Source organism: Danio rerio, chromosome 19 (genome assembly GCF_049306965.1).
Source record: "Danio rerio strain Tuebingen ecotype United States chromosome 19, GRCz12tu, whole genome shotgun sequence".
Taxonomy (NCBI): domain Eukaryota; kingdom Metazoa; phylum Chordata; class Actinopteri; order Cypriniformes; family Danionidae; genus Danio; species Danio rerio.
The window spans coordinates 38279333-38303628 of record NC_133194.1 but is presented as its reverse complement, the minus strand read 5'-3'; the positions used below and the strand labels follow the sequence as shown (position 1 = coordinate 38303628).

At 36.7% G+C, this 24296-nt stretch overlaps 1 protein-coding gene across 2 annotated transcripts in view; it reads right to left on the bottom strand.

Annotated features, from left to right (window-relative positions):
- Positions 1 to 24296, bottom strand: part of angpt2b (angiopoietin 2b) — a 53095-nt gene that overhangs the window by 4036 nt on the left and 24763 nt on the right. Inside the window, exons 4-8 of one of the 2 annotated variants that reach the window (XM_073930481.1) lie at positions 19770 to 20002; positions 17204 to 17328; positions 11566 to 11667; positions 8628 to 8794; positions 5695 to 6905 (exon numbers count right to left, since the gene is read on the bottom strand). In XM_073930481.1, the coding sequence (XP_073786582.1) occupies positions 6896 to 6905; positions 8628 to 8794; positions 11566 to 11667; positions 17204 to 17328; positions 19770 to 20002 (637 nt within the window). In that variant the 3' untranslated portion in view covers positions 5695 to 6895. 2 annotated transcript variants of the gene reach the window in all.

Below are 24296 nucleotides of genomic sequence, written 5' to 3'. Positions count from 1 at the left end.
TCAAGCTTTGTTTCTTCCGAGCCTATCTGAGTTCTGTTGCATGGTTGTGCTCCATTGATTTATTTAACTACAACTGCATTAGCAATTGTTTATTAAGTTAAAAGTTTGATACAAATTAGAACTTGAAGTGGCGAAAGAAGGTCTTTAAAAAGTCTTAAAGAGGTATAAAAATTACCTTTAGGATTCCTGCTTACACCCTGGGTCTAGTCCTCTAGGAGCAAAAATGTGCAGAGGATCGCCACTTTACTGACAAACAGTGATAAAATGATTGAAATGTTTTAAACCACTAAAAGATAGGAAGACATTTGGATTTTTTTTTTTTTTTTGGTTTTCACCCTCTCCTAACCTTTTCTGATTTTGGGTTGTAGATATAAAGGCAAGTGTCTGTGCTTAGAGTGGGGGGGAGTAAAAACTGATATGTTTCTTATGAACAAAATCAGCAAATTAGAATGATTTCTGAAGGATCCTGTGAAAGGAAAGAGTGTACTAAAAATTCATATTTGCCATCACAGGAATGAATTACATTTTAAAATATGGTAAAATAGAAAACAGTCATTTTAAATTGCAAGAAAGTTTCTTAATCGACTTTTACAGATTTCCTTTAGCCATAAAAAAAAATTCTCAGACTTGATAGATTTTATGCAAAATGCTAAGTGGAGGGATTGGGAGAACAGATTTCTGACAACTGACAAGTGTAGAATGAAACTTTATAATTTTGGATTAATAATAATTATTAACATTGCACAAAACCTTTACCAGGTCCATTTTGAACCTCGCTATACACACATTGGAAAACAATCCACATTATAATTCACACTTTTCTGTCACATGACTGATGTGGAGTCCTGGAGGTCAAAAATCTATAAAAATTCAGTAGAGACTTGTCAAGTCCCCATTTGTTTTAATCCATTGATATGTAAATTCTGGACTCTTAAAAATCATTAAGAACACCTGCTCCAGGATTTCAGTTAATAAAACCTCATTGAAAATGTACACATAGACATCACCTATATACACCCACTGGCCACTTTATTAGTTACAAATTACTTTGTAAATTGGACCCACTTTTGCCTTCAGAACTGCTTTAATCCTTTGTGGCATAAATTCAACAAAGCACTGGAAATATTCCTCAGAGATTTTGGTCCTTATTGACATGATAGCACCACGCAGTTGTTGCAGATTTGTCAGCTGCACATCCATGATGCGAATCTCCCGTTCCACCACATCCCAAAGGTGCTCTATTGGATTGAGATCTGGTGACTGTGGAGGCGAGTTTTAAGTGTAGTGAACTCATTGTCATGTTCAAGAAACCAGTCTGAGATGATTCGCGCTTTATGACATGATGCGCTATTCTTCTTGATGTAGCCATAAGAAGATGGCTACACTGTGGTCATAAAGGGATGGACATCCTTTCATGTTTTTGATGCCAAATACTGACCCTGCCATCAGAATGTCGCAGCAGAAATCGAGACTCATCAGACCAGGCATTTTTTTATAATCTTCTATTGTCCAATTTTGGTGAGCCAGTGGTAATTGTAGCCTCAGTTTACTTTCCTTAGCTGACATTAGTGGCACCCGGTGTGGTCTTCTGTTGCTGTAGCCCATCCGCTTCAAGGTTAGACGTGTTGTGCATTCAGAGATGCTCTCCTGCATACCTCTGCTGTAACGAGTGGTTATTTAAGTTAATGTTGCCTTTCTGATAATTGGTCTGAACTGCAGCAGGTCATCTTGACCATGTCTACATGCCTTAATGTATCGAGTTGCTGCCATGTGATTAGCTGATTAGAAATTTGCGTTAACGAGCAATTGGACAGGTGTACCTAATAAAGTGGCCAGTGAGTGTAATATGTAACTGCATGTTAACTATGTTTACATATAATAACTTTAACTTATAAAGTTATTAGTAATTATTTATACGGTAAATTATCAGTCACTAATGAAGTTATAGTAACTAATAACCTTTTCCGATTTTGATTGTAATGCAATGATGTGCACCTTTTGTAAAGCTGCTACATATAAAGCTGCTATAATTATTGTATAAAGCACTATACAAGTAAACTTGAATATTAAACTGAATAAAAAGAGCAGGACATATTAAAACACTTATTGTGTCTTCTTATATTTTGTGTCACTGTATAAAAACAATGATATAAAGTGATTATAATTATACATAATAATGTATGAAGGGCATGTCAGAAGTCTCATCTCAAACTAATTTGTTGTACAGTACAATATGCTCACTATACTCCAATGCCCAACAAAGTCACCAGATTTCAATCCAGCACAGCATCTTTGGGATGTGCGCGGTGGTCTATAGCAAAAGTGACACTTTATTTTGATGGTCTGTCTGTTAAATTTAATGCCAAACATTACATTGCATCTATATGCCAACTAATTCTCATTAGATTATAAGTAGACTGTTAGGTTGGAGTTAGGGTTGGGGTTAGCGCAAGTTGACATGCACTTGCAAAGTTTCTTATAGTCAGTTAAATGTCTATTGCAGGAGCAGTATCAGCAGATATTAAGCAGACAGTCTACTAATACTTAAATGGACTATCAAATTATAGTGTTACCCAAAAGTTGTGCCAAGAAACCCTCCACATATTTTTTTTTTTTTTTTTTGGCACTTCTTGAGTTCCAGCATTAGCCTTTTTGATCATCTCAGACACATTTCCGGTTTTAAATAAATTAGCTTAAATACAATACACAAAGGAGTGCTTTAACTTAGATTGTTTTTTTTTTTTTCTTCTTACATAATCTGATGAAAGCGTCTACATCTATTACATCCACCGTTAACCCCAGTAATTGGACCGGCTGCGAGCTCGTATGAGATACTCCTAAGTGATTTATCTTTTCCTCTTTCTTATTTCAGAACGCTCTAAGACTCATTAATACACATTCCAAAGATATCCAGCCTCCATTATCCACAATCCATTGTTGACGTTGTCTCACCAGGAAGGATTGCGCGCACACGGTGCCAGATAGAGGACCACACACAGCTACAGACTGCAGGAGATTGCGTTGGCAAGAAAACACCCCTGCGCCATAGGTTGCTTGGCTGCTTAATCCCAAATGGGCCCAACACCCTCGAGACCATGCCAGGATTCTCAGCATGGTAATAAAATGCACACTTACCATATGAGGTAAACTAGAAAACAAACATGGTGGGATTTGGCAAGTGTTTGTTCTGCTATTTCCCCTACCTGCTTACACGCACACAAACACACACTGGCATCTCCATCAGATAGCGGTGCTGCAATGCTCCAGCCATTCTGGAGTTGTATTCCAAATCATTTATTTTGAGTTCAGTTTAATATTTCTGGTTCTGGTTCATTCGCTGTATAAGTATGCCTAAAAGCAATGCTCGGTGTTTAATTGCATCCCTTAAGAGAGGTGTGAGATTTGTTTAACTCGGCAGTTTTCTGGCAAAGCCTAATGCTTGAAATTGCTTGCCCTGTTTCTCTCTGGTAGGCAAATCTTCTCTTGGGATTGGCAGACCAGATGAAAGAGTGATGCTGTGAGGAATGGTGGTTTACCCTAAATGTAGCTCCAAGTCTATTGCCTTGAAAATTAAAATGAACAATTTTTGGAAGCATGGGGAGATGATTTGTCCAAAATTTTCAATTGGGAACACAGAAATTTAACAAAAATAGTCAAGTAATTTAAATGACAGGATGCTAATGTTGGTCATTTTCATTGTAGACCATCTGTCAGATATTAAATATTAAGCTAATTGCATATTATCTCACACACTTTAACCATTAAAACTGAAGGTTTGTATTAAAATTCCAGTTTGGAATCAAGCAACGCTGTTCCGTCATGTTTTATAATAATGATGAGCCCCTCAAAAAGACCAACACAAACATTTAAGGCCCAGGACACACCAACTGTATTGTTACCTACACTGTAAAAAAATCTGTTATTTATTTATTTTTTTTACCGGCAGTTGTAAATGTAGAACATAAAATAACAGCTGTTGAATTACAGCCATATACTTTATAATAGCAGACAGTAAATTACATAAATTTACTGGAAATTTAAATTTAAGTAAATTTCTGTATTTTACTGTGTTATTTTCATAATAAATGTCAGTAATTCAATTTCTTCGTAAAAACAAAAATTGTTACATAACAAATTTTTTTTCCAACCAAATATCTACACATAAGCACACCGCCAACCTGATTTCACCAAAGACATGTTCCTGAATTAACATCTTTCCTGGAACAACATTCTAATCAGCCTATTGCTATTAAGCGATACGTTTAATGCTTACGTTAGGCTTACAGTTAGGTTTATGCACTTCTACATGATTGTTATCTCACTATTATTCGCCTCTTATTTTGGGAACAATTTACAGTTATTAGGTATGGGGGTAGGGAATAGGTATGGATTACATTTTCAAACAAAAATTATGTTCCAGGATCAACATAGATGTTAATCCAGGATCACATCGTACTTGGCAACATCATGATGTGCTTAACACACCAAGACATTCAACTGTATCTTTCCATATCTGCAAATATGTATTTCACAAAGAGAAACGGAAACTAGTGCTGCACACATACAAACCGTAAATAAAACAGTATTTATGTACCATTTTCAAAGTAATTATTGGTCATCACAGAGGGATTCGCTTGTGCAAATATGTCTAAATATCTGACAATATTAAAGAAATGTGACGAATCTGCATTCCCTCCTGACTTTTTGTCTAGTTTTGCTTAGTTTAATCACTGAATAGATAATCAGAGATCTTCCTTTCACTGAAGGCCAATCCAGATTCTACAAGCTTAATAGCAAACTCCCTCCCACATGAGGTGATGGGTAAAACAGAACAAAAAAAAACAGCTAGTGGCCCAACACTGCTGTGACCCAGCCTTAAAATTAACATTCTGTCATGTAAAAAAAACAAAAAAAAAAAAACAATGCAGCATCAATTGAATAAATTGTGGGAGGTCACTCTTAAAGGGGTGAGGCAGTGGCGCAGTAGGTAGTGCTATCGCCTCACAGCAAGAAGGTCACTGGGTCGCTGGTTCGAACCTCGGCTCAGTTGGCGTTTCTGTGTGGAGTTTGCATGTTCTCCCTGCCTTCCTGTGGGTTTCCTCCGGGTGCTCCGGTTTTTCCCACAGTCCAAAGTACAGGTGAATTGGGTAGGCTAAATTGTCCATAGTGTATCAGAGTGTGTGTGAATGAGTGTGTGAGGATGTTTCCCAGAGATGGGTTGCCTCTGGAAGGGCATCCGCTGCGTAAAAACTTGCTGGATAAGTTGGCGGTTCATTCTGCTGTGGCGACCCCAGATTAATAAAGGGACTAAGCCGACGAGAAAATGAATGAATGAAGGGTACTCTTAATGTTAAAGTACAGATGAAATCAAAACTAACCATCTGATTTTGTTAGCTCACATTCATAGTTTTGTGGTGAGCAAGTCATTAAGAAAGAAAAAAATTGCCTTCGTAATATTTAATTGAAATTTAAAAACGCACTTCCTGTTTTGTTTTGTTTTTTCAGTAAAATTACTTATTGTTTAAGTATTGGGCATGGTTACATACTTAACCACGACCTTCCAAATAAGTTAAGTTGTAATAACACTTCTAAAAGGCATTTCCTAATCTTTCCGTATGAAATGCCTTTACGAAAATGTTTACTAAAGGCATTTTACTAAAATCCTTCATTTTGCCGTAAAAAATACAAGCCAAGCCCACTGTTTTCTCCAAACCAGGCTCATTCGGAAAACATACCCCTATATTCATTTCTGGAGAGTGCACAATATGTCCCAGGAGGTAATTTTGTGCAATATTTGGGCCGCTGTGTACGCATTTTTTGAGATCTCAAATTACTCTTGTGCGTGTCATTCGTGCCTGCTGTTCTCGCATAAATCCACTAGAGACCATTGTCGACTGACTGACTGAGCGATCGCCTGACAAACCCTCCTTTTCTAAACCCAACCAATAGCGTTGTCAAAAGCGGCAAAACTCCTCCCTGCGTCTTAAGTCTGCCGATATACATGGCGAGCTAACTGGACAAACTGGTAACAGCGGGAAAGCCGTCCAGTCCACACGGAGGGTAAGCGGTTATCTAGTAAGCACAAAAAGGAACGGCGTCATATCACCCCATGTTGTTCGTACCATACATACTTTCAAGATCTCCAGAAATGTTTATAGGAGTATGTTTTCAGAATGAGCCTGCGTTGGTTTTCTCATTTATTATTTTGTTTCTTTAGAAATTGCATCACAATATGAAGAAAAAAAAAACACAGTTGCAGCTTCCGGTTCATTTGGACTTTAAATGTTAATAACAAAAGACGAGCCAAATAAAAGAGCCAAAAAACAAACAAAATGCATTAGTAATGGTTTTAAATAAGCTGAATATGTCATTCCCACTGAATATCTAAATACAAATCAAATATGAATACCATAAAATGACAATGCTTATGTGTATTTAAAACTGAACATAATAAACGACTTAAATGGCAGGTGGTATTCATAAATAAACATCATCACTTCCACCAGTTCAGCTCAGGCCTGCTTTGACTAAATCACAGAATGAAGCCGAGCTATGATGAAAAAGATTTTATCTCATTCTATTTCATTTCTTCCCCCAATTCAATTCAATCCACATATATTTAGCTGGTAGTATGTGAGTTACTGCCACGGTCGATTTTATCCCCAGCGCTCTATGTAATAGCTCACGTCTGGGATGCTAACACGTAAGAAGCTTCTTCAAATGTTGAGCAGGAGTTTTCAATTTAGCGACTGAGTATTATAATGAGCCTGCTGCTGGAATTCATCGTTTTTTTATGTTTTGTTGAGTGATTGTTGCAGTTGGAGGAAAGTGTTTGGCGGGAATGTTCTCTACCGCACGCAGCTCTGCCACCTCCCTTTCACTTTTCCACAGCTTGTTATCCGTTCCTGTTAAATCACAAAACAAAACGCAACCAAATGTGTTCCTGCTGCTGATAAACATCTACTGATGTACAGCTTCAACTCTGATTTAGTCAAATAAATGGTTATGCTGGAAAAGCCCTCGCACTTAAATCAAAAACACTGCCACTAGACCAATCATATCTGACCATATCTGACCCCATGTTATCTGAAATGAACAGAAATGGGCTGGAAAAATCATCAAAAAGGAAAAGCAACTGCTGTGCTATTGAAAGTAGTTTAACCCATCGGTAGACTTTTGTAGCGTTCTAGCCTTTATAAAATAGGCATAGCTTACAATATTTAAACCATGGGTAATATTATTTACCTATATAAATATATTTTCTGGGTTCATTTACAAATGTGGCATCCATTGAGTGCATCACAACAGTTAGGGACAACCCAGGCTCATTCTAATTACGTAGTCCTATACACATTTCTGGAGAGTGCCAAATACATTCCAGGAGCTATGTTTTTGCCGTTTTTATTTTTGCGAATCCACCAGAGGCCGCTGTGTACGTTTTCTTCGATCTCACATTTCTCTTGCGAGTGCCATTTGTGCCTGCCCAACTCGCACTTGGACTGACTGACTGATCGGCTGACCCACCCTCCTGCTTCCCTAAACCAAACCAATAGTGTTTTCAAAAGCACCGATTGGCCTGCCTACCCACTTCCTTAAACCCAACTGACAGTTTTCAATAGCAATCCAGAAAAAGAAAAAACGTTGCCTGATTTGTAATACGTTTTCAGATTTTACCACATTTTCACCCTGTTATTTACTTGTTTATTTTATTTTATAGCAACTATTTTTGTCTTATCTGCTTTCGATTAACTAACCCACCCTCCTTCTTCCCTAAACCCAACCAATAGTGTTTTTAAAAGCATCCATTAACCAGCACCCACCAACTTCCCTAAACCCAACCTACAATGTTTTCAAAAGTAATCCAGAAAAAGAAAAGCCCTCGCAGCAGTCAGATTTTAACCCCATTTTCAGATTTCACCACATTCTCCCTCTGTTTTTTAATTGTTTATTTTATTTTTTTGCCTTTTTCTGGAATCGTTCTTAGTTGGACTCGTACCCTGCCGTCGCGGTCACCTCGTCTTTGCATCTCAAGTCCGCTGACTTACGCGACAAGCCACTGGACAAACTGGTAACAGTAGAAAAGCCGTAAATACAGAGGCAAGCAGTCAGCCAGTGCTTAATTTGTGAATTGCGATGTCCCGCAACAGATCGGGGTAACGGATCCAGTATGTTACTCGAGGATGGAGAGGTGTTGTACACGAAAGTGGAGAGCGATAGGGTGGGGAAGGGTGGTCTGGGGAGCTTGGTTTGGCAGTGTATGGCGGAGTGGTGTCACAGACGAAAGTGAAAAGCGAGGTGGGGGGGGGGGGGTGCAGGTTGTTGCAGATAAAATTGAAGAGGGTTTGGGATTCTCGGAAGAAAGTGAACAGCAGACGGGGAAGGAGGGCGGTTAAGGAGGGGGGTCAGCAAAATGAGGTGCTGGATCCAGAGTGTTCCGCCACAAATTCAGCCCTGTTGTCAGATAATAAGCATAGGGGTTTCGTTTCTTAAAGATGAAATGCAGCCATATGTACTTCAGGCTACATAATTCACAATCTTCAGAAATGTATATAGTGCTACTTTTTCAGAATGAGCCTGTGTTGGTTAGTTAACATCTAAAGTCAAGAGAACATGGATGATATTGGTACCTATACTTCTTATCTTCTCCGTCAATGTAGAAAGTGTCATACTGAGAATAAGCCTGGTGTTCCTCTGCATCTTTGAGGTGAACCTGAAGCGTGTAGTCTTTTGTTGTGGTGAGCAGGTGGATGACATCATTTCCTAACCAGTGTTCTCCTGACGGATCTCCAAATCCCTGATGAAAAATGATTGCAAACAAAAGGTTAAGGATGCTTTATTTTCTTGACAAACATTATCTCATCTCCTACAAATGTCAGACCAGAAGTCATTCATTTTGGTCTCAACTTCAGGGTTCATACACATTTTTACTACTAAAATTGCATGACTTTTCCATGATCCTTCCAAGACTTTCAAGTCCATTTTCATGACTGAATGTTTCATGCAATGTCTACATATGCGTGATAAATGAAAAACAATGCATATTCAATTTTATTACAGCAAATCATAAAACATGCAACAGTCTATTCAGTTTAAATTTATATTTATATCTATGTAAAATTGATTTAGATAATGCTTACACTGCACTAATAATGTGAGACTATGTGATTGGCCAAGTACAAAAAAGAAGTAAAGATCTCTAACCTATATTCAAGTATACAGATATCTGTTTTCCGTGGGTTTTTCTGTTTTTCCAAAACTTTTCCATTCCTGAAAAATGCCAATTTAAAACTCCATGGCTTTTCCAGGTTTTCCATGACCGTGTGAACCCTGCACCTTATATTAAGTGGCCATAAATATAGGTACTTGCATAAATAAGTACAATGGACTTAATGTGTTCAAACTGACCTTATTCTGAGGCATAATACTTCCCATTCTAGTTCGCTTCCATTGATTTTTAGATGTTAAAAACTACACATTATGTTGTTTAATGTTTCAAACTGATATTTTCATATTATATTATTCTACTTTTATAGTTGTGAACTAACTCATTTCTAGAGCAAGTAGTTTGACTATTTTCTGCTGTTTATTATTTTAGTCATTTTTCCCATAGGCAATTGAATTAGAAGTTCTAAACAAGCACAAATAAAAACACACTTCCACATTACACAAAGTCAATACAACATTTACAACATTTGCGCTCTAGGAATGTATGTCCCCACCATTGTCAAGAACAAATCTACATCCATGAGACCATGATGGACAGAGGCCAGTGGGTAAATTTGGCCAAGATGCCAAGGACTCTTTATCGAAGGACATTCAGGGATTTTTAACAACCACATAGAGTCAGGAGTTCCTTTTAACATCTCACCTGAAAAACAAGGCTCACTGAGCAGTATAGAGTCCCCTTCACTATACTGGGGGGTTAGGAACCACACAGACCAGAGGTTGGGCGCCCTCTGCTGGTCTCACTAACACCGCTACCGGCAGCAAGCTAGCTTTCCCATGTGTTCTCCCATCCGGATACTGACTCTCTGTGGTCGTTAAAAATTCCAGAATGTCCTTCGATAAAGAGTAGGGGTTTACCCTGGCATCCCTGGCCAAATAGCTTCAGTGGGCGAATATGTGAGATTTGCAGAGAGCTAGCTGCTGGTTTATGAATAAAAGAGAAAAAACTTCTCTATGAGTTTATAAGGGCCTTAAAAGGGGGAATGTGTCAATCATTTACACATTTGTTGAGAAAATAAAAGGACATGGCTTCTGAAGGACACTCCTGGAGTCCTTTATCACACACTGGTAAACATTTCACAAGACCCACTCTATAACCAGAGCAAAATGTTGCATTTCCATCTGCTTGGACCGGCAAATGAGATAGCACTTTGTGAATACTGTGAGATGTGGTAATGCAGCTGGGCATTCAAATGCTTCGATGCACACGTTATCAGCAATCTACAGGGGCTCCCGACTCCCACGCTCCATCTGGGGCCAAATATTTATCATTCACTTGTAAAAACATTTTTTCTTGGAAAACAAGGGGAAGAGAAAACAAAACTTGTGCCATTCTAAAAGCACTCCCAGAGCAGCCATAGCAATTTGTCTGCTGAAGTAGCCCAGGTGAGATGAATTACCAGAGTTTTTTTGCATTTTAAACGCAATAATGACATTTTCCAAACAACTCGGCTCTTTAGGGAATATAATGTGCTAATTTTAAAGCAGCCATCGCTAACAGCATCCTCCTCTCCTTATATTCTGTTACTTGCTTTAAATGATGGACGCAAAGTGTGAATAATGACGTCCAATTCAAATTCAAGTCTTATCTTTTCTCTTCTCGAGACTCCAAATGACCCTGTGACCGAATTAATATATACTCTTCCTCCCAGACCAGGAGGGAATGCAGGTGTAACAACAGAGGGAGACGTGGGAATTCAGAAACGGCCAATCAGAAGTCTCCTTCTAAAGAAAAAGGTCAACGGGGGTCACCGAAGCATCGGTGATCTGCATTTATACTCGTCAGCTACCACAAATGAGGAGTAGACGCTCTCCATCAGCGCAGGTTAAATGTGTGCTTAAAATGTTAGGCACTTCAGATTAATCGTTTGCATAAGTCAAGAAATCTCAATAAGGGATAGACAGGCTCACATGGAAATTATACAGTGCGTCTTCATTAAAAGAAGTGATCATAGTTCATTGTCTGAGGCAAAATCGAGAGAAATGATTCAGAGGAAACTTTAATGATGGCACAAAATCTAATTCCTGTTATATATTTGTCAGATGTGAATAAAAACATGAAATATGGGCTATTTTATTACAACATGACTGATATTGTAGAATTTATCAGAAGGTTTTTATTGTATTTAAAAAGATATTCAGTGCACAAAGATCTGATTAATATTGATGCCTGCAGTAAAATAAATGATCTGAGACAAAGAAAATTGGGGTTTTAAAGGAATTTAAAGGTAAAATGCAGAAAGATAACCAGACTGCTTCCTAAAGCTATCCTCTTGTTATATGGTTAAACAAATTAAAAGTAGAAAAGGCTCTAATTGGTTTGGGACGAGATGTTCTTACCAGTTTGTAATCATTCCAGTCACGGTTGAAATCGACTGATCCATCATAGCGATGCTGAAAGACAGTCCAGCCTCCACCTTTAGTTTTCATATCACAGAATACCTGGTTGGAATGAAACACATTCATGACATTAATATACACATATTCTTAGTCATTTTACAGTTTTAACAAAAGAGAGATAATACTAGAGTGACATCACTGTCAGATGCTAATCTTACATGTCAAAATATGCATTTTATATACAATATAACATTGTCAAAGTTATGGTATGTGAGGTTTTTGCATATCTGAATTTTATCCAGATGGGTTTTTGAAAATCTGGAATACACACATACACACACACACACACACACACACACACACACACACACACACACACTCAAAGTATGTGATTTGAGATAGCATAGCCTTGCATCAGATTCCAATCTGACAGGATAATTGAGATGATAACATTATAGTAAGTACAACAGATTACATTTTTATCATTTTTCTGGTGACTTCATTTTGACTGATTTTATAATCATTTATTTTTGGCTAAGGGTAAAGTTACTTAACATTTAGAGTTTTACATTCCATGCAATTTAGTGGGGAAAAGAAAGAATTTAAATGAACTAAATTCTCACTCTGAACACCAAGCACAAGAACTTGTATTTTTGTTATTATTATTTATATCTCAATATCACAATTCCGACTCATATTTACAACTTTATTTCCCACAATAATGAAATGCAAAACTGAAACTGCATCTCATGATTAAGGAAACATTTCCATATTTAAAAAAGCTAAAATATGTAAAACATCCAGTTAATGTAAACATTTATTCATTTTCCTTCGGCTTGGTCTCAATTTCAAAGGTAGCAACAGTGGAATGAACCGACAACTATTCCAGCGGATGTTTTACACAGCGCATGCCCTTCCAGCATCAACCCAGATTAGGAAAGTTAATGTAAACAACACAATTTAAATATGTTTTGCTAGTTGACAAAGTATATAGTATTGAGCTCTAAGTATTGAACATGTCACCATTTTTCTCCGAAAACATATTTGTAACATGGGTGCCGTTGGCTTGAAATTTTTACCAGATGTTGGTAACAACCAAAGAAACCCATATATGAAAAGAAAACAAATCTAATTAGTTTACAAATTAAGTTACGTGCAATAAAATGAAATAACACAGGGAAAAAGTATTGAACACATGAAGAAAGGCAGGTGTAGAAAAGCAGTGAAAGCCCAGACTGCAGCTAAAATCTCTTATTCAGCAACCCTCTGCTCTTCGTCATTGTAGATGAAAATTAGCTGCTTCAGTCCAACATCTACATTATCACGATGATGAAGATGAAATCAGGGTGGAAATTTCAGCAAAACAAAGATCCAAAACACAGTCTAGGAAACTCTCATATGCTTTCAGAGAAAGAAAATCAAGCTGTAGAATGGCCCAGCCAATCGCCTGACTTGAATCCAATAGATACTAAATAAATACTAAATAAAGATCATATTTGAAAGACAAGACCCACAGAACCATCAAGATTTTACACTCTGTTGAAGTCTGTGTTGATGCATGTGACTTCATTCTCCAAATTAGGGTGATCTTTAAGCTGCCATCACCAGAAAAGCCTTTTATATAAAGTACTAAATACATTTCAGTAGTTCTGTTCTTCTTCCTTGTGTCATTTCATTGTTATTATTTGTTTTGTTTTATAAAGTATGTTTGTGTTGTTTGGGTTTTTACCAAAATCTGGTTCAATTCCATGTCAACAACCATGTCAACACAATAGCGGTGTCTGAAATTGCATACTTCCATACATACAGTATATAGTATGCTAAAAACAATATGCGAGCCAAGTAGTTTATCCAAATTCACAGAAATTGAAAAGCAGTAGGGGAGAATAATAACCTATTAATCGTGAAAAATTGCACCCAAAATAAAAGTTTGTTTTGACATAATATATGTTTGTGTGCTGTGCATGTTTATTATATTCATTCATTATTTTTCATTTCGTCTTAGTCCCTTTATTAATCTGGAGTCGTCACAGAGGAATGCACCACCAACTTATCCAGCATATGTTTTACGCAGTGGATGCCCTTCCAGCTGCAACTCATCATTGGAAAATGTTTATTATATTATATATTAATATTATAAAAGTATTTGAGAAAAAAAAAAAATTAATATATAATATATATATGTAGAGTTGAATTCAGAATTATTAGCCCCCCTGAATTATTAGACCCCCTTTTTATTTTCTCCCCCAATTTCTGTTTAACGGAGAGAAGATTTTTTTTTCAACACATTTCTTAACATAATAGTTTTAATAACTCATTTCTAATAACGGATTTATTTTATCTTTGCCATAATGACAGTAAATATACAAATTATAAATATTTTTCAAGACACTTCTATACAGCTTAAAGTGACATTTAAAGGCTTAACTAAGTTAATTAGGTTAAGTAGGCAGGTTATGGTAATTAGGCAAGTTATTATATAACAATAGTTTGTTCTGTAGACTATTGAAAAAAATTATAGTTTAAAAAGGCTAAAAGTTTTGTTCTTAAAATGGTGTTTAAAAAATTTAAAACTGCTTTTATACTAGCCAAAATAAAACAAATAAGACTTTCTCCAGAAGAAAAAATATTATCTGACATACTGTGAAAGTTTCCTTACTCTGTTAAAATCATTTGGGAAATATGTGAAAAAGAAAAAAAAAATCAAAAGGGGGCTAATAATTCTGACTTCAACTGTATATGATACAAATTTCATATGACTATGTATGTAACAAAATAGTTTTGAATATTTTAGCTTTTATGTATGTGTGTATCACATACTGTATACATAGTAAATATAAATGACACATAAATGTGATTAATCGTGAATAATCTACATTAATGTGCATGATAAATCAAACAAAGTGAGGTTTAAAATAAAACTTGTTTGAACTCTCCAAATGAAAGGAGCCACCCAGCATGAGGCATTGAGGGGTGGCACGTTATAAAAGGGTGGTGAAACTACACACTGTATACCGGTTCACTCGCACTCACTGCATTAAACCCTGTGCTGGCAGGAAGCTCTCGAATCAATGCCAAACACCTGGTGCCGATGCCCACAGGAAATAGAGTGGAAGACGAATGAGTGCAAAGGAAAATAATGAATAACAAAAACAATTTTAGCCACATTTTAAAAATGTTCATCACCCCAAGAGCCTCCCAGAAATTAGATTTGACTCTGGAAGTCAAAGGCATAACACAAATCGTGGGAGGTTTGCTTGTGGTTCAGTAGGGCAAAATTTTGAAATAAATACGGGTGCATATTCACAGTGAGATGCACAGAGATTTGGCCTGAAGGTAATGTTTCTCTGGCTTTTTGATTTGGTTTTATGATTGACATGACATTTTCATCTTAGCCTTTTTTTTGGAACGACATACTGAAATTGCATTATAGTGAAACATTCTGTCCTTCCAGATTATAATGTAGTCCTCAAAAACAAAACATTAAATGTCAACGGAGCTCAGTTTCTTAATCACGATACATGCCAGAATTCATGCTTTACAAGTCGTCTTGGTTTACATGCAATATGCAATCTATTTTTCCTTTTTTGTTGTCAAAGTTCTCCTGCTTTTTTCAGATAATATTGTACCCTTCATAAAAGTAAAGGTGCCAGGAATAACCAAATAGGGGTTTTCACATTGATTCCATAGAAGGAAATGTTTTGGTTCCCAAAAGAACCTCTTGTGAACATTTCTTCACAGAACAACTTAGAGTAAAGAAAAAAATAAATGATCACTATAAAAAAATTGCTGCATTCCACACAATTCCTTCATGTTGTGGCAACACAAATCGATTAAGTTAACGTAATTGTTTTAACAAACTGAAGTCGATTAAACATTCAACAAATTAGCTGTCCCAAAAAAAGCTCAAGAAATGTTGTTTATACAGTGATTTATACAGTTGAATTCAGAAATCTTAGCTCCCTGAATTATTTTTCCCTCCAATTTCTGTTTAACAGAGAGCAGATTTTTTCAACACATTTCTAAACATAATAGTTTTGATAACTCATTTCTAATAACTGATTTAATTTATCTTTGCCATGATGACAGTAAATAATATTTTACTAGATATTTTATACAGCCTAAAGTGACATTTAAAGGCTTAAATATGTTAATTAGGTTAACTAGGCAGTAACTAGCCAAAATAAAACAAATAAGACTTTCTCCAGAAGAAAAAATATTATCAGACATACTGTGAAAATTTCCTTGATCAGATAAACATTATTTGGGAAATATTTTTAAAAATAAACAACAAAAAAAGGGGGCTGATAATTCTGGCTTTAACTGTATATAACCTTCTTTCCCATGTAAATGACATTTTTTTGGAATGAAAAGGTTCCATGGATGTTTTTCATGGTTTTTTTCTCCATGTTGTATGTTTTTACACTCTATAAAATCTCCATTGATGACCCTATCATTGTTTGCAAGATCACTGCCTGTGCCCACTGGCCAAGAAATATATGTGTAACATTGTTAACCTATGTATAAATTTGGAGGAACTGATATAACAATGGGTTTCAAATCTTTTTTTTTTTTCTGTCTTTTGTCTTTTTTTGCCTTTTCTTTTCTGTCTTTATAGTTGTCGCTTTTTATAATGCTCTGTGTTGTCATTGCATCAGTGACTCCAGTCTTAATTCCTGGACACATTTATATAATGCCAGTTTAAGTAAATGTGGTTTCTTTTACTGGCTGCCCATTATAGGACAAGCCAATTTTAATTTATAAACTGAACTAGAATCTATTTTCATACTACCAAAACCTATTTTTAAATACTAGTATGTTTTTTTAATTATTTACTTTTTTTATTAGTAATAAGTGTTTATTTTTAGATATAGTATATAAATAATAGTTGTCCCAGAGATGGGTTGCGGCTAGAAGGGCATGCGCTGCGTAAAAACTTGCTGGATAAGTTGGCGGTTCATTCCGCTGTGGCGACCCCGAATTAATAAAGGGAGTAAGCCGGCAAGAAAATGAATGAACGAGTATAAATAATAGTATTTATTTATTAGATACTACTTTTTATTAATTGTACTTAATAGAGACATGCTTGTTTTTTGATACTAGTACATGTTCATTACACAGTATTCAGACACTAGTACCTATTATTAATCAAATACTAGTACTTATTAGCTATTGTATTGTTACAAGTAAAAAAAAGTTAATTGCCATTGACTTATATGGGTATCTGTCATTAAGATATTAACTATTTTGTTTTAATTTGCACATCATTTTTATTCACTTGCAGTTATTCATTAGGTGGTAGTATGTATACAGTAAGTCACAGGTGTCAAACTCAGGACTGCAGTTTAGTTCCAACCCTAATTAAACACACCTGATCAAACTAATTAAGTCCTTCAGTTTTGTTTGAAACCAACAGGTAAGTCTGTTGAAGCAGGGTTGGAACTAAACTGTGCAGAGCTGCGGCCCTCCAGGAACTGGATTTGACCCCATTGATTTAAGTAGTAGTATCTAATGTAATGTAACTACTGTCTAGTGTACAGTATACTAGTGTCTATTGATATGTACTACTAGTCTCTAACAAATATGTAATAGTATCTAATATTAAGAACCAATAAAGTAAATTGTTCAATGTACTAACCTTAATTTTCTGGGTGGAATTAGGAAGATGAATGCTGTATATCCCATTTTCTGTCACTCCAGATTTGAATATCTCAGCACAGTCTCTAAACTTCAACATCTCCTTATCAACTGGAGTGGATATATCTGGAAATAAATCGCATATTTATTTTAAGCTAATGAAATAAGGAAATAAAAGTATACTTTGACACATTGATTTACTTCACAAAACTGATTGATGGTTGGATGGAGGAAGAAGAAGAAGAAAAGTGATTCATAAAACTGTAAGTCCATGACTAACGGCACTTTTAAATATATAAAAAAACATACAGGTGCTTGGTGACTAAATGCGTTTGAGACGATTTGCCATGATTGTAGATTTTTTAATAATATTCCAAATAATGTTCATTTTTTTGCACTGACCTAACGTTTCACTTCATAAGATCTCAATGTATTATCAGGAGGTATTCATTTTATTTTGCTGTATATTTTTTATGACCCTCAACGTGCCTGTAGATGTAAGCTGTTTCAACAAATAACATATTTAATGTTCTTCTGAAAAACAAAAGTCATCTACTGCACATCCTTGTAGGGGTGTGAAGGTACACTGGAGTCATGGTTCGGTACATGCCATGGTTTTGGAGTCATAGGTCGGTACGGGGACAGTACAACAGGAACAATAACAAATCTCCAGTACAGCTATTTCTGTTTATTTTGAACAGGCAGAAGTGTTTTGTCACAACCAGCTACAGAACTGAAGAGCCTCTTGTGATGCAAAAGTACAACATGAAGGTGGTTCATTACACTGTGGCGAGCCCTAATAAATTAGGGACTAAGGAAGAAAAATGACTGAAGGAAAAATAAAACTTTATAATTAGGAAACAGAGTAGTAAACCTGGGCGAAGCAGTGGCACAGTAGGTAGCTCTGTCGCCTCACAGCAAAAAGGTCACAGGTTCGAGCCTTGGCTGGGTCAGTTGGCGTTTCTGTGCAGAGTTTGCATGTTCTACTTGCGTACGCTTGGGTTTCCTCCGGGTTTTCCGGTTTCCCCCCACAGTCTAAAGACATGCGGTAAAGGTGAATTGGGTAGACTAAATTGTCTGTAGTGTATGAGAGGGAATGGGTGTGTATGGATGTTTCCCAGAGATGGGTTGCGGCTGGAAGGGCATCCACTGCGTGTGCTGGATAAGTTGCCGGTTCATTCCGCTGTGGCGACTCCAGATAAATAAAGGGACTAAGTTAAAAAAAAATTCATGAACGAGTAGTGAACCTTTCAACGATTAAGCTCAGATCTCTCCGAAAACAATAGAAGAACAATAATTGTGTATTAAATTTAAGATTCAGAGAGCATCAAAACTGAAATGTCTTTTAATGAAATTGCAGCACTGTATCCATCCATAACAGCAGGTACCGCGGACAACAACTCTTCAGTATGATGTGTGTGTATAGAGAAGGCACTCATTTACTCACTGCTATGTGAAAATAAATGATTTCAACTTTTTACCCACGGCAGCGTTCATTTGTCATACTGTAAGTTTCAGAACAATTTGGGGTAGCAATTTGGCCAACATAGGAACATTCTGAAAACGTAGCCCTATATACATTTCTGGGGATAGCAAATTATGTAGCCAGAGCTACGTATGGCTGCATTTCCTCTTTAAAACGAACGTTACGGGGAGGTATGACGTCATTCCTTTTCGCCCTTACCAGCTGACCACTTACTTCTGTGTCGATGGCTTACCCGCTGTGGCCAGTTCATCCATTAGCTCGACATGTATGTCAGTGGACTTAAGAGTTGTGTTGACCACAACAATGGGATTCAAGTTCGGTGAAGAATGGTTCCAGAAAGCAGGTAAGACAAAAACAGAAGCCAAAAAATAAAATAAACAAGTAAATAACAGGGTGAGAATGTGGTAAAATCTAAAAAAGTGGTAAAAATCAGACAAGGCCTTTTTTTTTTTTTTTTTTGGATAGCTTTTTAAAACTGTCGGTTAGGGTTTAGGGAAGTTGGAGGGTGGAGAGATCGGTTGGTTGGTGAGTCAGTAAATCAGTCAGTCAACAGCAGCCTCTGGTGGACTTACGTGAGAACAGCAGGCGCGAATGGCACTTGCAGGAGAACTTTGAGATCTAAAAAAAGCATACACAGTGGCCTCTGGTGCATTCACAAAAAACAAAAAAAAACAAAAAAGCGCACAAAAAATCTTAGCTCCTGGGACGTATTTTGCTCTCTCCAAAAATGTAGATAGGAGTATGTGATCAGAATGAACCTGGGTTGAATTTAGCATGACAACGGCAACATTGTGGAATGGCGTTTTTAAGGCATAAAGACTACTTTCTTTGTGAATGACTCCTCATCTGGACAGATTATTCGTCAAAAGTGCATGAACCAAACCATGAGCCTCATACCATGATGGTTCAGGATGAATACATGTACCGTTACACCCCTTCATCCTGTTGATTAAATTAATACAAAGATTTAATTTATGCGTGATCTATCTTTTGAGAATCTGCCCTGGTCAGAAGACCCTTTTGTTTCCTTTAGGCAGGTAACATCCAACTTAACCTTTGATAATGTGTAATTGGCACTGACCGTTACAGTGAGTGACCATAGCCAGCAGCTGCTGCACAGTGTCAGTGAGCGAGGCCTGCTGTCGCTGGATCAGTGTGCTGTTACGAGTGGAGCTGGCCAGTTCTCCTTCCAGCAGACTGACCAACTCATTCTGTCTGTCCAGAAGCTCCAGCAGCTGCTGCTTCTCCTGCTGGATGGCCTGAAGCTCTCGGCTGTGCTTGGCCTCCATGTCTGCAAAGCGCTGTTCCATGTAGCTGAAAACAAACAAACAGACTGGTTTACATGTACAGTACTGTGCAGATGTTTTGGCCATTGTTACATTTGTTGTTTTAGTGATTATTTAATGACATATAGGTATTTGGCGATAACCGGGGTTTGGAAAAATCTAAAATTTTCTGTTATACCGTTCGTTTAGTATTTGTAAGTGGCTTTTTTATGTGTTTTTTTTTTTTTGCAACATTTTTTTAGGGTAACAGTATTTTCAGTAGAAAAGGAGCCCCCACATCAAAAGCTACAGGTCTACCCTAGATTCAGGAAACATTTGAAAAAGAAATATAGCATAGCAATATCCAAGCCTGCTGTAGACCTGAACAGTGCAGTGGCTTAGTTTATATCCAAAGAAAATAATGATAAGTGATGTGCGGATCGATACTAAAATATTGTTATCTTTGACACCAGCTTTGTATGTTCTAGAATTGATTATCTAATCGAAATATTGATATTTCAGTAATTTGGAGCAAATATATAGTTTTTTTGGAAATAGAAATACAGTGAAAAGTAACCACGATTACTCTAGTTTATCTGAATAATGCCAACTTAGTCGGAACTACTTGTTCTTCCGCCTGCCAAGTCATGTGCGTAATATGGCATTGTACAACTGCAGCACACGCTAGCTAGCCACTCAGTCCGAGCGAAGTTATGTGTGGAGCCAGTGGCGCAAAAAGGGGGTATGCAGTATATGCGGCGCATAGGGGCGCCACACATGGGGGGGCGCCATTGTGCCAAAACTATTTTTGAAATTATCCTTACTAAAAGTTTCAAATAAAAAATATAAATAAATAAATATGTTTTGTTAAAAATGTTTTTTTTTTTTTTTTTGCATTTTGTATGAGTATAATATTGTATTTTAATAAATAAAAAATTATACCATGAGTTGCATACGTTGGCACACACATTTTAATTCAAAATCAACACAATAACATTTTTTGGAACTGAAATGTTTTTAATCCTTCTATCAAAATCCATTTTATACAATATACATGTTTTTATCAATTTATTATGTGTCATATTGATACATCAGGCCTTTTGGTAACTTTTTTTGTTCAAAACTATTTTATTTTAGTTACAAAACTTGAACCCGCATACCTCTCAGTATATGTGTAGTTGCGCCCCTGTGTGGAGCTACTTCACTTCCATAAACTCAAACAATGTGGTTTGTGACACATGTAACAAAACAGTGAGGTACTGTGGTAAAACCACAGACCCAATCAAACACCTACATATAAATCACAAGACAAAATATGACTACGTCATGACTAGGTGGTCAGAAGAGGAGGAAAGGCAAAGGTGCAGCAGGCAGGCACTCTCCATGTACAGAGGGTGAAAATGTGGCAACGTGGCTGTTTTTTTGGGGCTTGAGTTTTTGTGACAATGATAAAACAAAAGAAAAAGTTACAAATCTTTAAGGGGACTGTATTAACATGTCACTAATTTAATAGGTGTGAATGTTTATTGTTTTATATTAAGATGTTCAGGCTGGCGTTTAAAGATATACATGCTCAGATACTTTCAATAATATGCAAGTTTGCTCTATTTTTGTATGCAAATTTTTTCATCAATATGCAATATACAAAAATAACTCGTAATATGTCTCATATTCAGCATAACATAAATTATCGGTATCTGATTTGTATCGCCGATACTCGCCTTTATTTTACTTGGCATCGGATCGGATAGAATCGCACATCACTAATATATCCAAAGATGCATTTTCAAGGTGTAAAGAAATCTGTATATTTGAAACTAATGATGAGAACAGAAGTCAATGACTTATTTTAATAATTTAGCCAGACATTCTAAATATTTTAAATGTTTTTTTTTAAAATAACAGATTTTGTACCTTTGTTTCAGAGAGTGTACAGTATGTTATATACAAAGAGAACATGGTTAGAGTTGGAATCATCATTTAAAGTACCCCAATTATGGATTTTTTTTTAAATGACCTTTCATGTAGTGTGTGACACATCTCTAAATGAATGAAAACATTCTGTAAAGTTTGAAAATGCACCGAGTATAAAGTTACTGTCTCTCATAAGAAAGCGTTTACTATGAGTTTAAAACAAGTGGATTTCAAAATTGATTCCAAGCTGTTTCAGGTGGATTTCAACATTAAATATTAGCAAAGAAAGCTTTCCCATTTTGCTGTGCAAGCAGTCCTGGGTTAACATCAAGTTGAAAAAAGGGAAAAATCTAAAATTCTTTTAACCTTGTGTACCCATTGTTTTACTGATGACTGCTACAGTACCGTAAACTTAATGTGTTAAGAATGGGATTCAAAGAAATGGTTGTTATTTAACGGTTTTGTATATTTTACTGAAGAATGCTGCCTTGTCAGACTGGTAAAAATTTTAGTTTTGTTGTCAGTATAAAATCTTCAACCCTTAATAAGCCATAATAATGCAAATGGGCGTTCCCTTTTTAATGTGCTGTATACAGTAGACTAATCACAACTAACTGGGTCATCACAGAGAGCAAAAGAGGACCATGTAAATGTACAGTAAAAAAATTGTTATAAGCACTTATTATAAAACAATCAAAGCGCTTTTTAACTTTGTGTGCATGTCAACCTGTTTTCCCAAACCAAAATATGAACTTTTTATTATCCATAATAGGGGCACTCTAAGACTGAAAATGTGGCAGAATTAGATGGAAGAATGAGAAACAGGTTTGGAGCTGTTTTTTGCCAGTAGTTTTGGCAATATTAGTGGCATTGTGAATGTTCAATTCTAAAAAGTACAGACAAGTTGTAATCCATTACCCCATTCCTTATAAAAAATAAATAAAATAAAAAACATATTGTTAATGGTTTTATTTTTCAATATGATAATAATCCTATACACGCTGATAATCTTATTAAATCATATCTGGAAGAAAAAAAACAGCTAACGAAAGACTGCCGGTCATGAAGTGGCCTCCATGGAGTCAAGAACTGAATATTACAACCCAAGCTCATTCTGGAAACGTAGCCCCGCGGACGTTTCTGGAGACCGCGATTTACGTGGCCGGAGGTTCGTAAAGGCCGCGTTTGGTTTTTTTCGAGCGAACGCTGCGGGGCGGTGTGGCGCCACTCCGCCCCTCCTCTTCGCGCTCGCCGGCCGACGGCTCGCCTCCGAGTGGAGGGCTTTCCCGACGCAATCAGTTTGTCCGCCTAGCTCACAGCGTTGTGTCGGCGGAGCGGAGGCCCCGGAGGAGGAGCCGGAGCCGGCCGCGGTGGACGACGACCGGGATTGAGTCCGGGGAACAGCAGGTTCCGGAAATCAGGTAAGACGAAAAACGGAATCCGAAAAATAAGGGCGAGAACGCGGTGGGATCCGAAAACGCTGTCGAAATCAAAGACCAGGGCTTTTGGTTTGTTTTTGTTTTTTTTCGATCCGGCGGCTTTTCGCTCAAGAACGGCGTGGGCGCCATGCGGCCTCTAGCGGATCCACGAAAACAAAACGCTCCAATACGTACCTCCCGGGACATAAATCGCGGTCCGCAGAAACGTCCGCGGGGCTACGTTTCCACAATGAGCCCGGATTGGAATATTACAGAGGCCACATGGGATCACCTGAATATAAATAGAAAAATTTGACAGCCAAATTCAATGTGTGCACATATTTTCCATATTTTCTGTAATTAGGAGGCATAAAATGAAATACGGATATGTACTGTTATTTTTATGAGCTCAACATTTTAGATAACCGGATTGCTGATGTAACAGTTGAAAAGCACTTTCTTTTTACTGTTTGTGTCACTCACTTGTCTGTACTTGCATGTTCCAGACAGTCTAAGCATTAGTTATGAGGATTTTGTCTGAAGGTTACATCAATGGTGCATTGACGTAACCTTCAGACAAAATCCTCATACTGTAACTTTAGTCATAATGTTTGAGTCACTTAACGCTGTAAAGCCTGACAAAGAATGTTATACTGTTTTTAAACAATTACCAGGACTTTGGATCAAAATATTAGTTATAATGGCCTGTAGTCAAGTAGTTACAAACATTTTACATAATATTTTACTCAATGTTTTGGGTCAGTCTAATTGGTTTTTGATTCAATTTATTGAACACATTCAATTACAGCAAGATTCTCATTTATCAGACAGAGAAATCATATCAATAGTTATGTATTTAAAACAAAACTCCTGGTTATATATTATTTTCTGTTGTTCAGCTGCAAGAAATATTTTCCATTTCTAAAATATAAATTCCAGGGGTCACACTTTACAATAAGGTTCATTAGTTAATGTTAATTAATGCATTTACTAACATGAACAAACAATAAA